Below are 17338 nucleotides of genomic sequence, written 5' to 3' on the forward strand. Positions count from 1 at the left end.
TTGAATCAGTAGACTGAAATAGAATCATATGAGCTCATATGAGAAAAGAAATGTAATAAATATTTATGACCATATGTTTTTATACAAAATATGCAAAATATGCAAAATAAAAAATATATTTTCAAGGACCTCTAGCGATGAAACAAATTTCTATTTAGGATTCACTGTTTTATCTATTTCTTAAAAACGTATGCATTTGCATAAACATCCGTAGTCTAGTAGTAATACTAATATATTCGCTTTAAATGACTCAAACTGCCTCATCTGTCACTGTTGTGTCAGTCAAAACCATTTCTTTAGATACTCGTGGCGTTCAATATGTGAGTACGTTACTGTTATCATCGCGCATGTGCAAAATAGATAAGCTAGTAACACCGACATGCATTCGTGCATCAGTGTACGTAAGTAGATAGCGAATGATTCTATAAAAGTAGGGTTGGGGCTGCAATGTGGTATGTCTATACCTGCTTTCTTCGCGTTCATGCAGACGACGTATTCATGATACTCACTGGCAACATCGGCTGCCATGTACACGGAAGCGGTGTTATTGTTCAGTAGAAATCTTTTTATTCGTATATACTAATTACTGGTCGAGTTTCATAATCTATTATTCACGATCGAAAATTGAATAGTTCATTCTCTCAAAAGCACGCAATGGAACAAAACCCAAATATACCTTATTCACGGTCCGGTGACAAGGGGGAAGACGAGGTTAGTTTAAACTGAATAAACCGATCGCAAAGAGTGAGGTTAAGGAATCTGTCAAAGTGACAACAATCGACTCTAGTATTTGTATCGAACTGTGCGCGCGAGTATATAAAGTGAATATCCTTTTGTAGATAATACTGCAACCGTTTAGTTATATTCTGCAAGTTCCTGGGAAGCAGATCAGGACGAAGCTAGCACGTGCTTTTAATTACTGGTTAAAAATACCGCACGATAAACTGCTTGCTATTCGAGATATAATACAAATACTCCATACTTCCAGCCTCTTGTGAGTTTGGAAGATATCGTTTGTTTCAAGCGAATGTTTCCGTTTAATTTCAATTTAATTAGTTGGTGTTAACTTCTACAGAATTGACGATATTGAAGATAATTCGGTTTTAAGAAGAGGTATTCCTGTAGCTCACAATATTTATGGGATAGCTAGTACAATAAATGCTGCAGACTATGGTATGTTTATCGCCTTAGAAAAAGTTCTTGCTTTGAAACATTCAGAGGTGAGCAGTGCTACAAGCATTCTTTTTCCCCTAAGCTTTGATTTTAATGTTATTATTATTACAATTAGGGTACACAAGTGTACGTAGAACAATTATTGGAACTTCATAGAGGGCAAGGTATGGAAATTTATTGGAGAGATAATTATATTTGCCCATCTGAAACTGCGTATAAACAGATGACAATTCAAAGTAAGTGGGCACTACTTAGCACGTACAGTAGCGTCTGCGGTCCAAGACCAAATGCAAATAGTTTTTTGGGAAAATGATTTCTATGAATTAACCTTTGAGAAAAGGAAGAGATAGTAAGTGTAAATGAAGCACCAATACCAGACACGTGTAAGTGCAGTCTTGCACGTCAAATGTTTTATTTCAATTAATAATCGATAATAGTTGATAAGGTTTGTGTTGGACGTCGAAGTGGACACTACTGTGCACAATTGTATACACTAACAAATTATTATAACAATTCTAAATGCCGTACATGTTACAGAAACAGGTGGACTTTTCAATCTAGCTGTTCGCTTAATGCAGTTATTTTCAGACTGTAAAGACGATTATAGTCCCTTAGCTGGAATCTTAGGGCTTTACTTTCAAATTCGTGACGATTATTGTAATTTACATCTTCAAGAGGTAAGTGCTATTTAATAAATATATTAATTCTGTGATTTGCATTAATAACTTTTATAGTACGCCGAGAATAAAAGTTATTGCGAAGATCTGTCGGAAGGAAAGTTTAGCTTTCCTATTATACATGCTATACAATGTTATCCGGAAGATAGACAGTTAATGAGTATCCTTTATCTCTATATAGATAATTTTACTTTAGAATCGTATTTCTCTGAATAAATACTATATTGTGCCTTAATATTTGTGAATATAGACATTTTAAGACAACGTACAAAGGATATTGAAGTAAAACGGTATTGTGTTAACTTATTAGAAAAATTTGGATCTTTTGCTTATACAAGAGGCGTACTCGAAGAGTTAGATAAAAAAGCAAGAGACGAGGTTAAACGTTTAGGGGGAAATCCTCTATTAATTCAAGTTTTAGACGAATTACTGAATTGGAAACATCAAGATGTTCAGTGTCAAGCTAAAAAAGCTACATGTTAAACTTGATTATACGTCTCTGTGCTTTACCTATGTTGTATATACCTAACTTATGTATAATGTGTTGTTAATATTAAAGTCAAAATTTTTATAACATTACATTTATAAAGAAACAAAATCGAAGAGGTGGCTTTCATTTAGTTTGTTCGATAGACAATATGAATTACAGACGATAAAAATCACTGTGGAAATTACACAAAAGGACTCGAATGTTCCTTTTTCAATGTGTATAGACTAATTTTTTTAGGTTAATTGTAGCTACATAGTAAATAATAGGTAACATACAGTGTACCAATGTTATATTAACGCAGTAGCCGACTATGAATAATTTTGAAAATACAAATACATAAACGAATTTATTCTCTTATGTTTTGATTCTTGAATATATTCGGTAGTCTCTAGAATGCTTTACTTACTGTTGAACGACGAGATGATCATAGGATCCAAAGCCGCCCTGAATAAATCTTCTCAACTCGTTTCCCGGCATCGGGAACTCGATAGTTTTAACACTCTGCATACCACCAATTCGACGGTTCTTAACCTTTTCAAAATTCACAGAACATTTTTGACTATAAGGAAACATTTGTGATACAAGAATTAAACTTTTGGTAGTTCACTTGGTAATGTAAGTTACACCTCGTCTACGTTATAAACTACACATTATACACTTACGTTAATACATTCAAACATAATTTGTTAGCTAGAACATCGCTTTCGTAACTTCGCGGAACACTAACTAGTGATTTGAGGAACAACGGTTAAGAATCACTGTCTAGTTCAAGGTTTCAACTTTTAACGTGTTTTCATTCTAATAAAATTTACTCATTTGTTTGTTTAATTACTTTATATAATGGACAAAAATTATTATAAAGTTTTTTAATTGCTAAAAATGCGGTGAAAATAGTACGCTAAGGAAATAAGTGGAAAATCTTTTATTTTTAATTTTCCTGAATCCTCCCGAACTATCTACCGAATATATTAGTTTATTAGTATAAATTTCTTCCCTTCGAAATGATGGTAGCGGTTTGCTTATAAATTTTTCGAAAATAGTACAAACAGTAGGCTATTTTCTCTATTAATTTTTAATATATTCCGTAGTAAAGAATTTCTACCCGAAGTTTGTTAAATAATATTGTAAAAGTTTAATATTCAAACGTGACGTTATAAAAATGAAAATGCATCCTTGCTTGTAATAAAAACTCAACCTGAATAAATCGAATGCAATTGCGTTTGTGCAAAATTGTATCAACTGCCGCGCATTTACTATAAATTAGTAATATATTGTATATTAAATTTAATATTACTGACGCTTATGTCAAAATTTGACTACTAATTTGCATAGTATGTAATTATATGTATGTTGTACGAACTCATAATGTGATACAACATGTATCGTTACGTACCGAATCATTTGTAATGAATAAATATATCGTCCGTGTATACAAACAAAATCAATTGATTAAATTATAAATTGATCACAATCTTATTTATTTATTTCAACATGTACAGCCCCAATCATAATTGTCGAAATAATAATGATGAAACTTATCGTTACAAGATGAATTATGCTGCCACAAAAATACAAAATGGAGAGAAGTTATTTTGTTACTATATACATTTGGACTTACCTATAACGTATTAAAAATTTGCAGCCGTTCATTTTATATTCTGAATATATTTTTTTAACACTCGAACACGCCGGGCCCCCAATTCATTTCGATCCAAATCTGAATTTCGTTAATTTATAATTAACCTTGTAAGGTTTCTGCATTATTGTATTTGCAAATTCATTATTTATTATTATAATTTACTTTTACAAGCTCATACATTAATGTTATCGTTGTTCAGTAGATATGTAAAATTACTATTCGAAAGTAAATAATTTCTATGCGTCAAAATGGAGTCCACTGCGTGAGGATTAATAGTATACATTGTACTGCAATTTCTAAACGATTTTTCAAAAATCATGACTAATATACGAGCATATAATTAACGATAAAGAAGAGGGAAATACTTTGACATTAATTTAAATCACATGAATGATTCAGCTTTATTTCTCCATTTTCATTCGACGAAGCAAAATTCTAAATAAATATTATTCACCCAATCATTAATAAACATGCAGCGCTGTTTTGCGCCAAGACATTACAAATAATTACATTCCTTAAAAATCGCAGAACTATTTAAATACAAATTCCTACGCTAGACTCTATAAGCTATTATTATTTCTACAGTTACACTCTTAAAAATTAACATTATGTACGTAAAACCAGATGTATCTTTTAAAATGTATCACATACTCTATTAATTACTTACACTGCCGGCAATGAGCTTAAAAACATCTTTATCAATCATTTCTGGAGAATGATAAATAGTTATCATTCCAAATCGTCAAGTTTTAATATGTAAATGACATTTAAATAAAAAATATTTATGTACTTGCATATCGTGCCGTTTGAGTTTCAAAACACGTGTAAAAAGACTGTTTAGTTCACGAATGGGAATCACTTAAAATATTCTCTGATAAAAAAAATTTTTTATATCCAGTTTTTTTAATATGCAAATGACATTTCAATATAAATAATCAATACCAAAATATTTATGTACCGCGTATCATGCTTTTTGGGTTTTAAAACACGCGTAAAAAGACTATTTAGTTCACAAATGGGAATCATTTTAATTATTCTCTAACAAAAAACAGTAACACAGTACTTATTCGCGAACCTTCAGGTCTCCGAGTCATTTATTCTCCTTTCTAAAATTAAACTTTATGCATCGAACCTCAATCGATGAACCATATTCAAGTTTGATTTTCAGCAAAGTCGCTAAAATAAACATTTAATGATATTTTTAAAAAACTGAATTGATCGTATTAGACTAAATAAGCAAGTGACATTCATTAAATAAATATTGCATCGCAATTAAACAAACAAAGAAACATTCTGTATCAGAGCTTAGACATTTTTACTACGCAATTGTAAACTCTAGAGATAATTTCAAACTTACGCTCGGCAGTATAGGTAAATATCTTTCGAAGTACAATAGCTATATTAACGTTAATGTCTTTCTTATTTTATCAGCGAAACTGTTTCTTCTCGCAATCATTAAGTACAATCTAACCGTCGAAACATCTAAGACCGAAAAACCAAACGTTCCCTCGAACTTTTCATTACGGAATTCCTACGTGGCTCCCTCTCGAGTACATAAACAAACACTACCGCTCCGCGTAGATTTACCAAAAGGAACTCTAAACAATCTAAGGCCGATTTGTGAAGACATTCCGTTCGTAAAATACATAAACAACAAGACTCCGACGAAAGACAGCATCGATTTCTATAAATTCGAGCAAAGATTGTTAATCTTAGGGAAGTTTAACCCTTATCGGCCGTGACATTGCATTCTTACCCTGAGTTTAGAAACGATCCGTTTAGAATAATGGAAACATTTAAAGTGTATTGTAAAATTATTAAAATGTAGTAGGATCTTTATTAACTGGGGTTTAATTGTCCAATTATTCAATTATCAAGTTGATCGACATATTTGATATTATTTTCATGAAAGTTAGTAATGTTAATGTAGGATGTGGTGGAGAGGGGTGACGAAAAGACGGTTATCTGATCACTTAAATGAGAAACAATATTTAATGAGAATACAATAGGTGATCTGATGGCCTTCACACGTGCTTTTTTTTGGACTCAAAAAAATTGAAAAACGAAAAGACTAAAACTTTTGCATAGACCTAATAGATGTCGATTGTCGTACGCCAAATTGGAAATTATTATCTATCGTTTTCGTAGCACTTTATCAGATTCTAGAGGCCAAAATAAGACGAAAATCAAGAATACCAATTTGTTGATGGAGGTTTCGTTAAAAAGTTATTAACGTTTAAAGTTCCATCCGTACTGAATTTTTTTCTCGAAAATGCGCAAGATTTCGGGGGTATGCCTATTCACCAAAAATGATTGTAACTGTACCCCGCATTTGAAAATAATTTTTCCAAAACGATTTGAAATTTTTTTTTCCGTCGAAAAATTTCACACCTTCTCGAATTTTTTTCTAGAAAGTAGGTAGGATTTCGGGGGTATGTATATTCACCAAAAATGATTATAATTGACCCCCGCGGCCGAAAATAATTTTTCCAGAACGATTTGAAAAATTTTTTTTCTTCGAAAAATTTAGGCACCTACTTGATTTTTTTTCTCGGAAGTGCGTAGGATTTCGGGAGTATGTATATTCACCAAAAATGATTACAATTGACCCCCGCGATCGAAAATAATTTTTCCAAAACGATTTGAAATTTTTTTTTCTGTCGAAAAATTTCACACCTTCTCGAATTTTTTTCTCGAAAGTGGATAGAATTTCGGAGGTATGTGTATTCACCAAAAATGATTGTAAATGACCCCCGCGACCGAAAAGAATTTTTCCAGAACGATTTGAAATTTTTGAATTTAATTGTTAATAACTGTTTAACGAAGCCTCCGTCAACAAATTGGTATTCTTGATTTTCGTCTTATTTTGGCCTCTAGAATCCTCCATTAAAATTTTTCCCAGGGTTGGCCGGACACCCTGTATATGTATCAATTGATCTTACGAAAATTGCATCGGTCGAAATATGAAATTTTTCCACTCACCAGATCAGGCACCAACTGAATTTTATGCACTCAAACACGTATCTGGTACGTTTTTAGGTACACAAAAAATGTAATAATAAGTCAAATGTAAAAAATGCATTTGATAAGGTTTTTAATTCTGGGAATTGTGGATTTGTTTGATTCACGAGTAGGAACACATTGATTGTAACGAAGACAATTTCGGTTGATAAAATCTCATTTTAACCAAATTATAGTAACTAAAATATTAATAATAATAATAATACTGTGGATGGCTATTTTATAGGTAACAACCTAATTTCAATTGTTCGGTGGGCTTCGATGTATCCGGTCTGTTTCAATCCACATTACACCGGTTAATTGAAATCCTACTGAAGGTGGTTTTGGAAAATGTCAAGTATTTTCATACGAAATTTCAAACTGTCACTCAAAATCTTGCACTTGGCGATTCCATCGACTTTCATTTATAAATAGTGAAATTTGCGGTAAACGACTAAAATACAGGTACAGGCATTACAGTTCAATGCTTCTTAAAATATTACAAAAGTAGAACAAAACTTTCAGCAACTGTTGGTACAACAAATGAAAATTGTTGCAACGCATAGAACTATCCTGCCAGTAAAAATCGTACACTATTGGCAATATTGTAAAATTGATGAATCCCCGACGTTCTTTTGTTATCGAACCATGGAAACAGTAAAAATACAATTCTGTTAGTTATCTTCAATGTATTTTAAACATTACTTGGCCTATTTTCCGATAAATAAAGAACACAGTATATTCTATACAATTCATCATTATGACAAAGGAAGAAGTTATAACGAAATGAGTGGAATTATTAATAAAAATAGTACAATTGAAAGCATTATAAAACGCTACAAAAAAGAGGATCGTATATCGAGGATCAGACAAAGGTCACATAAAAAAACTTAATGCGTGCACCTTTGTAATATTTTAAACAAAGAATCATTGAACTATAACGCCTATACCTGTATTTTAGCAATTTACCGTAAATCTCACTAAGCGCTAAGCGTACGATTTTAAGTGATAGTCACCGAATAATAAAATACTATCGTCCGATAGGGGTTAATTTCACGCGATTCCGGGATCTACCTTTCATTCTAAATGAATCTTTTACGAGACGCGCCACTGTTCCGTTTTGAAACGCGAGCCTCGCCGACACGAACTTCTTTCGAAAAGTTCACCGTCCTCGCGACCTCCAGCAAGCTTTCCAAACGGTGGAGTTGTTCCAGCATTATTGCGTTTCCGCTTAGAAGCAGAGACCCCTTTGTACGATACGGAAGGAGCCCGAATTCTAGCACTGCTCGCAAAACACCGAAACCAGCGTTTCTTCTATCCAGTATCAAGGACTAAGATAACGTTGCTATCTGACATGTCCTTTGTTCGGGTTCACTGTCCTCGTCCGATTCGCTAGCCCACGAGGGCTGACGTTCGTGTCATATTTCCCCGTCGCTGTCTCCCGTTCGTCCCGTTGGTCCCGACACGCCATCATCCAGGACTTCCGTCACCTTGTACCCACAAACAATCTTAGAAATCTTTATCTCGTCGGTGCTCCATGGGAAATAAATTGCTCGGAACACGCTTGGACGCGGATAAAACAAACGCAATGAAACGATCGAACGACGGCGATATACAGGGTGAAAAATTTTAGTGAGAGATTCTAGACGCCAAAATAGGATGAAATTTAGGAATTCCAATTCGTTGATGGAGGCTTCGTTAAAAAGTTATTAACGTTTAAAGCTCCGCCCGTGATGAATTTTTTTCTCGGAAATGCGCAGGATTTCGGGGGTATGTGTATTCACCAAAAATGCTTGTAATCGACTCCAGCAACCAAAAATAATTTTTCCAGAACGATTTGAAATTTTTTAATTTTGTTGAAAAATTCGTCCATCTACTCGAATTTTTTTCTCGAAATTGCATGGAATTTTGGGGGTATATCTATTCACCAAAAATGATTGTAATTGATCACTTCAAACAAAAATAATTTTTTTAACATGATTTGAAATTTTTTTTTCGCCGGAAAATTTCAGCACCTACACGAATTTTTTTCTCGGAAATGCGTGAGATTTTGGGGGTGTGTCTATTCACCAGAAATGATTCTAATTGGCCCCTGTAACCGAAAATAATTTTTTTTAAATGATTTCAAATTTTTTTTTCGCCGAAAAATTTAAGCTACCCTTGTCGATTTTTCTTATAAATTCGGTTTTCATTTTTAGTAATTTTGTTTGACGCCCAACAGAAAAGCTGTCTAATACTTTTTTGTAGATACCCATGAGCTTTACTTCAGAAAAAAGTTTCATTCAAATATATTCGCTATTGTAGCAGTTATGGTCGTTTGAAAATTGGAACACTTTTATGAGGTTTTTCTCACTTTACGGTGTCGATAAACAATTTTTCGAATATTTTTGCAATTTCTACATATTCTTCACGTAAATTCGCGTTATTTGCCGTTTGAAACATTAAAATCCTGCAATCCGTTCAAGAGTTATGAGTGTTTAAACATACGCATGACATTTCAGGGAAACATATCAATATATGGTCAGACATTACATTTTCGGTAATGTTTTTTTTTTCTCGAAAGTGCGTAGTATTTTGGGGGTATATCTATTGACCAAAAATAATTGTAATTGACCCCTGCAACCGAAAATAATTTTTTTTAAATGATTTGAAATTTTTTTTTCGCTGGAATATTTCAGCACCTACCCGAATTTTTTTCTCGAAAGTGTGTGGGATTTTGGGGGTATATCTGTTGACCAACAATAATTGTAATTTACCCCTGCAACCGAAAATAATTTTGTTTTAAAAATTTGAAATTTTTTTTTCGCCGGAAAATTTCAGCACCTACACGAATTTTTTTCTCGAAAGTGGATAGGATTTCTGGGGTATGTCTATTCACCAAAAATGATTGTAATTGACCCCTGCAACCGAAAATATTTTTTCCAGAACGATTTGATATTTCTTAATTTTGTTGAAAATCATGAAGTGTCGTTAGGTTCAGTGTTAATGCAATAATGAAATGTAACGGTTAAAATAATTAATAATTAAAATAATCAAATCATATCTTTAGTTTTTATTACATCCTTTAATTTCTCCGCTGATTTTTTAACGTGTAACGAATTACACTTTATACTTTTACCTCGTTCACTTACCAAAACTTCTTCGAAACGATCGTAATTCTCTGGCCTTGTATTTAGGAGGCTCTCGCCTACCGAATCCGTGGCGTTGCTTATCTGGCAGGCACCGTGACTTCCTAAAGCACTGGCTGCAATATGCAGCAGGGATAGCACTGCCAAAAGTCCGGCTGCGGATATAAAAACGGTCCAAGAATAACGAGGATTATTTCTTTCGTTCGGTGGTATTTTTCACGTTATTACTTAGCGTCAAATTTTTACCGTTTCGCTCCGTATTTACATTAAATACATACGTACTTACGAAATATGCCCACGATATGTAACTAAAAACTATTAATAACTATCGTGGATGTTAAATTCTACGAGTGAATTTTTTTTGAAGAATTTTTTATATCTCAATTTCAATAATAACAAATGTAGTGCGTTTCTTTTTAAGAATATTAAATAATACTACCCATTTTATATGTATATGCCATTTTCTTTTATGATTTTCTGTTTCGAGTAATTTAAATATATCTTTACTGTGAAACTCGTTGTTTATTTAATATTTATTTAATATTTCGTCCCGTAAGCCAGTGTAAATTCCAAACCTGGAGCTTCGTCAAAATCTATTCGTTTCAAATTTCTATAAATTCTTGATATTAGCTTAACCCTTTGCACTACAATTGTTTTCCTAGTTTGTTCTTGGCCAACACTGATTTAATTTTTGGTGGTGTTTGATATCACATGTCAGGTATGAAGTAATCGCTTGCTGTTATTTAAAGTTCCATGTTATATTAACAAAACGATTGTTTAAAAAAAAATGTATAATATCGAAACACGAATATTTAGTTTATTGTTATTTATATTTTTTTTATTAACTATATGAAGTGGCGGGCCAGAGGTGACTTGAGAGTTTTAGGGAAAAATAGTTTTGTCGCGCCAGAGGTGACTTCATAGAATGGTTAAAATTTCAAGAATCTCCAGAACCGACAAAATTTTGTTTCTTTTCTATTAAATTAGAAATTTTATCCTCGTCAATCTCAGAATATCGAGGGTCACGAACTTCTGCGACGACCAAATATAATCGATCTCTTCAAAGTGCTCTTGACGATCAAGATGATTCGATTTCTATAGGACGTAAACGAGAGTCTATTTAATCATACAGTTTGGAAGTTACCCGCAACGTATGACAACCAAAGACTGTGCGGTTTCCATGCCAAAATGCAGGATAGCGGCAGATAAAACAATGCTCTTCGCCAACCCATCGTTATCGCCAGGACACCCGACCAGCAGTAGGAACAGAGAGACTCATCGTTCCTGAAACAAAATGTATACAATTTTATCGGATCCGCTGTCGTTCTGTGCAAGATCTGTGTCGCTGAAAATTTGGCAAATTTATTAGTGCATACGTACTTTCGTCGGCGTAAAACGTCGTTCTTTAAATTTCCACGAAATATAACGCACACAATTTCTATTTATACTCTGAAAGTAGGCATTGTCTTCGCTAAATTAACTAGTTAAATCAAACCTTTTTCGACTTTATACAACGAATTTCATTTATTTCTTGCATCTGAATATTTCCTATTTTATAGTACTTTGTTCGACCTTTCAAGAGCAGTGTGATTATTTAAATTTTGATGTATCTTCTTTGGCCCTCTTTACGAACAGGATTACCATTCGTGAATCGTGGTTAAAAAGACACTCTTTGCAGGGAGATGTCAGAATGTGTGGTGTGATTGTAGGGACTACACGCGTCCCCGCGTCTGCCGCGGCGCTAGCGTCGTGAACTAGCCGCGTGCGAGCGGAGAACTTTCTCTTCACTTGCGTGCCAGCGACCAGAGAAGAAGCGCGTGTGTCATCCGGAGTATTCCGCGTATAATAAATTCTTTGCTCTAGTAAGCACGGCGGTGTTTTCTCCACCCAGTATCCATCCTGGTATCCCGGCGGTAGTAGACCGCGACTCGTCACACATCGAGAGTATAATCCTACATGATGGCGCGCGGAGCGACATCTGGTGGTGCATCGTCGTGACACGCAGCACGAGATATCTTATTGCGTACTACAGTATTTTCTCTATACAGTGAAAACTCGATAAATGTCGCTACCCCGGGTCCGGTCAGCAACACTTACGGAATAGGAGAATCGTCTTTCGAATTTGATTGTAGTTTGCCGACGCTTCGAACGTAGAAAGAGTCAGTAGCTAAAGAAGAAAGAGGGACTGAAACTCGGATTTATCGCCCCAGTTTAAATATCCGCGTCAGTGTGACCACACTACTGTACAAGAAGAAAGTTTTTTATTTTTTACTTTTTTTTAATAAAAATTTCACTATCATGTTGGGGAGATTTCTCTGATTAAAATGAGGCTAAACACGATATAAATCGGTCAATATTTGGTAGCATAATATTGAATTAAATATTGTACTTGCGAGTCTTTCTCTCTTTATTTATCCTTCTTGTGCTGTCCTTTCCTATGTTCGGAAATATCAAAGAACGACGCATCGAGGTGCTGGCTACATTTATCGAACGGAAGGTAGCTATTTTCAAACGGAACGGTTCCACCGTTTCGTAAGTGATCAAAAACTGCAACACTTATGAAATAGGGGGTTTCGTTAGCTACCACTGTTCGATAAATGTACCAATCCACTGACCTTGCGAAGATATGAGTACACAATATTTAATTCAATATTATGGTAACAAATATTGGCCGATTTATATCGTGTTTAGTCTCATTTTAATTAGAAAAATCTTCCCTACATGATAGTAAAATTTTTATTAAAAAAAAGTAAAAAATAAAAAACTTTCTTCTTGTACAGTAGTGTGGTCACACTGACAGGGACATTTAAACTAAGATGACGAAGGCAATAAAGATTTTTAAAGAAAGCCGCTACGTCTCCGGTTACACTTCGCCTCACTGGTTCAAGGGGGATCCCCCTAGTGGTGGGGATAAAAATGTATCATTTATGGAACAGCTCTTGAGGACATTTATCGAGTTTTCACTGTATAAGCTCGGAACTCGTCCACGATATAGGCAAATATCATATCCCCTCTACTTATCCCCACTGCGTACCGTTAGAACTAAGCACTCGCTGTATCGGCGAGTATGCCTTCCTATGGGCGGTTCCCCAAGATAGCGGCGCGTTTGACAGTCGGTCGTCGAACATTGTCATACGATACGGGCTCAAATTACTAAGGCAACACTAGTGCAATAATACAAATTTTTTATTTTTCGTTTTCTTGTTTTGAAACTTTTAACATGTCTGTGACAGTTTTCTGATTTAACTAAGATCAAGTACAACATAATTTTTATTATTGTTTTTCATAAATTATAATATACATTTGACCTTTCTTTAAAGTGTATCCTCATCTGAAAAAAGGAATTGTAATTTAATTGACCTATCATTTATTTGCCGAAATCGTGAGACAACTCAGAGTAAAATAAGTTGGTTAAACAGTTTAAATTCGCAAGTTATGTATATCTTTTCGGGTTATATCACTATTGCAGTAAACGATCGATACATACATATATGTACTGAAGTTATGACACGATTTAACTAGTACATATACAATATTAAATCAACAACGAAATTCATCTTTATTTTTGTTCTTCCTTTTTTCAAACTTCATCAACATATTCGTGACACTTTTCTGATTAAAATGACACCAAATACGATATACAATTTAGGTCCTATTTACTAACGCAATAAGAAATCAAAGGTATGCATCGCTCAAGTGACTCCACGTCGGCTGTATCGAAACACAGGCGATGTTTACGCGAGCCTATACAGAATCAGTATTTCATTCTGCGACCTCTACCAAGAGAGGTAGAAGTCAGAATTAGAACACCGATTTCGTATAGGCTCGCATAAACATCGCCTGTGTTTCGTTACAGCCGACCCGAAGCGAAGGAAGCGATAGCAAATTCGGCGATGCTCGGCCGCTCAGTCCCTCTTTGTCATATGCTCGCTGTTCTTTTCTATACTCGCCGCCTCCAGTAGGCGTCAACAAAGTATCAAGAATCGTTTCTCGTCCACGATATAGCTGAGCGTTGAGCCCCGAGAGCGACGCTTCTATAGAGACAATACTGTATTTGTAATCACTACGTTCCTAATCCTTTACCGTAACACTACAACAGAATGTAATAAGTAGACTGCGGATTTTTATGCAAATTCATATATTTGTTAATAAAATTAATAAAATAAGAGCTTCGTAGAGGGTTCTTTCAACCTCTAAATACAATAATTCTTATCTTACTTTAGTTTTTGTTATATTTTTGCATATTAAATGCATTCTATAGTTTTTTGACAATCTAAATTTCCCATAAATGCATAAATATCCGCAGTCTAGTAATAAGTATTCAATAATATTCAATATTTAGGATAGAATTTTTATTAATCCTCTACTCGTATTGTGGACTATTTTGACACGACTATATTTTAAAGTCCTTTCTGGCCAACAGTTTTTGTACCTGTATGCATCGAAAATTTGTCAAAAAGGTTTATAAATTTAATTTTTATCAATTCGTATCGTTGTTACTTTTGCTGTGAAGGCAAGCACAAGCAAGATTGCACACATTTTATAATTAATAAACATCCTATCTTGTTCCCTGATATAACCTAAGTTTGCAAAGGTAGAACTTGCGCAGCAAATAGATTATGATTAACATATCGATAGAATTATTATCTACCAGGGCAATATTTGAAATCATAAGAAGCAAAGGCATATTTATCGTATGCCAGAAACGTGAGTTGAAGCACAAATATGGCGGACCTACAGGGAACCTTATTGGCGCGAAATTTGAAACGTACGCAACTGTACTAAAGAGAAAACTAACTTTTCTGCAAATTTCCCGCGATCCGGCGCAATTTATATATAAGTACTGTACGATTTTTCCTAATTATAACGCCTGTATCTGTATTTCAGTCATTTACTGCAAATTTCACGATTTGTAAATGAAGACAGCCACCGTACCATTATCATAATATTTCCCTCGTCGTAACAATCTCCATCTTGGATTTCCTTTTCAATCCCCGAAAAAAACTGTACAAACAGTAATTTTCTGAGAGCAGAATAAGGTGCCATATCTCCTATCTGGTGTAATAACAAGGACCCATAGAAACGTTTGAACGGCTCTATCGCGGTTTTTTTTTTTTTTTTTACATAACCGACAAGGATATAAACTTCCGAAACGACCGGTGTCGACGCGAGATAGATCGTCAGAAGTTCGTTGGGCAATAAAATCGTTCCTCGGAGCTCCTTTTACCGTATTCCATCGGCCGTTCTATCTACTTTCAATGAGACGAGTAGACGAGAGCAGATACCGCCGGTTCAGAATCGTCGATGTCTCCATCGTATTCTTCCATTTTTTTTTTCTCCTTTCGTTTCCCGCTCTTCATCGAATCGTTCTGTATGCGCCGACCAAACTTACGACCGAATGGAAAGGAAACTGGGCCAAACTACGGAATCGATAATTACCACACTAATTTTCATCCGCGCCCTTTCTTCGTTATTTTCGAATCCTCGGTTAACGAGACAGCCTCGCATTCTCGACGATTTCGATTCTTCGCTGACGTTATTACGCTTTTCGTCATTACGCGAAAATCGATGGGGATTCGTTCAACGCGACTCGAGGTACGTCTAGATCGACGCGAACAACGGTGAACACGAATATTTGGAATTGACGATCGTGCTCGTTCGAATATGTTCCACGGTATTTTCATAAACATACTTTGATTCGATTAATTTTCTACCGAAAATTAGTAGTGTCCCATAAAAGGGGCATTTTTCTATTTTTCCGATTAAGTATAAAATTTGGTCGTTCGATGAATCTATATTAACCCTTTGCACTTCACTGGCGCCACTATGACGACAAACATAATACCATTGCTCGATTGAAGTTTCATTTATGATGATACAAATTGAATTTAGAAAATATACAAATAAAATTTAAATTGTAGAAATTCATGTATACAGGGTGTTTGGCCAAACCTGGGAAAAATTTTAATGGGAGATTCTGGAGGCCGAAATAGAACGAAAATCAAGAATACCAATTTGTTGATGGAGGCTTCGTTAAAAAGTTGTTAACGTTTAAACTTTCACCAGTATTGAATTTTTTTTCTCGAAAATGCACAGGATTTCGCGGGTATGTCTATTCACCAAAAATGATTGCAACTGAGCCCTACAAACAAAAATAATTTTTCCAAAACGATTTGAAATTTTTTAACTTTGTTGAAAAAGTTCATCTACTCGAATTTTTTTCACAAAAAAGCGTAGGAATTCGGTGGTATGTCTATTCACCGAAAATGATTGTAATTGACCACCACAATCGAAAATAATTTTTTCAGAACGATTTGAAATTTTTTTTTCATCGAAAAATTTAGGCACTGTATATTTTTATTAAGAATTCGTTTTTCATTTTTAGTAATTTTGTTTGACACCCTATACAAAAGTTGTCTAATACTTTTTTGTAGGTATTCATGAGCTCTGCTTCAGAAAAAAGTTTCTTTGAAATATATTCACTACTGTAGGAGTTATGGCTGTTTGGAAATTGAATCATTTTCATGGGGTTTTTCTCATTTTGCGTAGTGAAGGATCAACTTTTTGAATATTTTTGCAATTTTCACATATTCTTCACCACAATACGCGTTGTTTGCATTTTGAAACATTGAAATCCTCGAATCCGTTCAAGAGTTATGACGTTTTAAACATACGCATGATATTTCAGGGAAGCATATCAATGTGTGGTCAGACATTACATATTCGGTAATGAATTTTTTTCTCGAAAGTGCGTAGTATTTTGGGGGTATGTCTATTGACCAAAAATAATTGTAATTGACCCCTGCAACCGAAAATAATTTTTTTTAAATGATTTGAAATTTTTTTTTCGCTGGAATATTTCAGCACCTACCCGAATTTTTTTCTCGAAAGTGTGTGGGATTTTGGGGGTATATCTATTGACCAAAAATAATTGTAATTTACCCCTGCAACCGAAAATAATTTTTTTTTTAATAATTTGAAATTTTTCAATTTAATTTTTAATAACTTTTTAACGAAGCCTCAATCAACAAATTACTATTCTTGATTTTCGTCTTATTTTGGCCTCAAGAATCTCCCATTAAAATTTTTTCCCGTGGATGGCCGAACACTCTGTAGGTTTGTGGGAAGAATATTTTTTTATTTTTAGAAATAGCATCACAAAATTTAATTTGGTATTGCTAATCGTTCATATTAGCAAATATTCTCGGTAGTGAATTTAATTCTGGCTCTC

The 17338-nt window shown here is 34.3% G+C and overlaps 2 protein-coding genes across 2 annotated transcripts in view; one reads left to right on the forward strand and one right to left on the reverse strand.

The window, feature by feature from the left end:
• The first annotated feature begins 424 nt into the window (after nucleotides 1-424).
• Nucleotides 425-3634, forward strand: LOC122397384 (geranylgeranyl pyrophosphate synthase-like). Its single transcript, XM_043396517.1, has 7 exons — nucleotides 425-711; nucleotides 840-994; nucleotides 1076-1220; nucleotides 1289-1409; nucleotides 1711-1850; nucleotides 1908-2010; nucleotides 2101-3634. Exons 1-7 carry the CDS (start codon nucleotides 655-657, stop codon nucleotides 2331-2333), a joined length of 954 nt encoding a protein of 317 aa, XP_043252452.1. The 5' UTR covers nucleotides 425-654; the 3' UTR covers nucleotides 2334-3634.
• Nucleotides 3635-7977: 4343 nt separating this feature from the next.
• LOC122397391 overlaps nucleotides 7978-17338 on the reverse strand; it is a 58710-nt gene continuing 49349 nt past the window's right edge. The window contains exons 4-6 of the mRNA XM_043396528.1: nucleotides 11252-11391; nucleotides 10111-10262; nucleotides 7978-8469 (exon numbers count right to left, since the gene is read on the reverse strand). Coding sequence (XP_043252463.1) covers nucleotides 8398-8469; nucleotides 10111-10262; nucleotides 11252-11391 — 364 coding nt within the window. The 3' untranslated portion in view covers nucleotides 7978-8397. The remainder of the gene's footprint in view (nucleotides 8470-10110; nucleotides 10263-11251; nucleotides 11392-17338) is intronic.

This window comes from Colletes gigas, unplaced genomic scaffold (genome assembly GCF_013123115.1).
Source record: "Colletes gigas isolate AHSC1104 unplaced genomic scaffold, ASM1312311v1 Colletes_gigas_Sc00009, whole genome shotgun sequence".
Classification (NCBI taxonomy): Eukaryota; Metazoa; Arthropoda; class Insecta; order Hymenoptera; family Colletidae; genus Colletes; species Colletes gigas.

Excerpts from the sequence above, each read along its gene's own strand:
- LOC122397384 (XM_043396517.1), top strand. The coding sequence starts at position 655 with ATGGAACAAAACCCAAATATACCTTATTCACGGTCCGGTGACAAGGGG. Across the intron at positions 1,221-1,288 it reads TTGCTTTGAAACATTCAGAG|GGTACACAAGTGTACGTAGA; the intron begins GTGAGCAGTGCT and ends TATTACAATTAG. Across the intron at positions 1,851-1,907 it reads GTAATTTACATCTTCAAGAG|TACGCCGAGAATAAAAGTTA; the intron begins GTAAGTGCTATT and ends TAACTTTTATAG.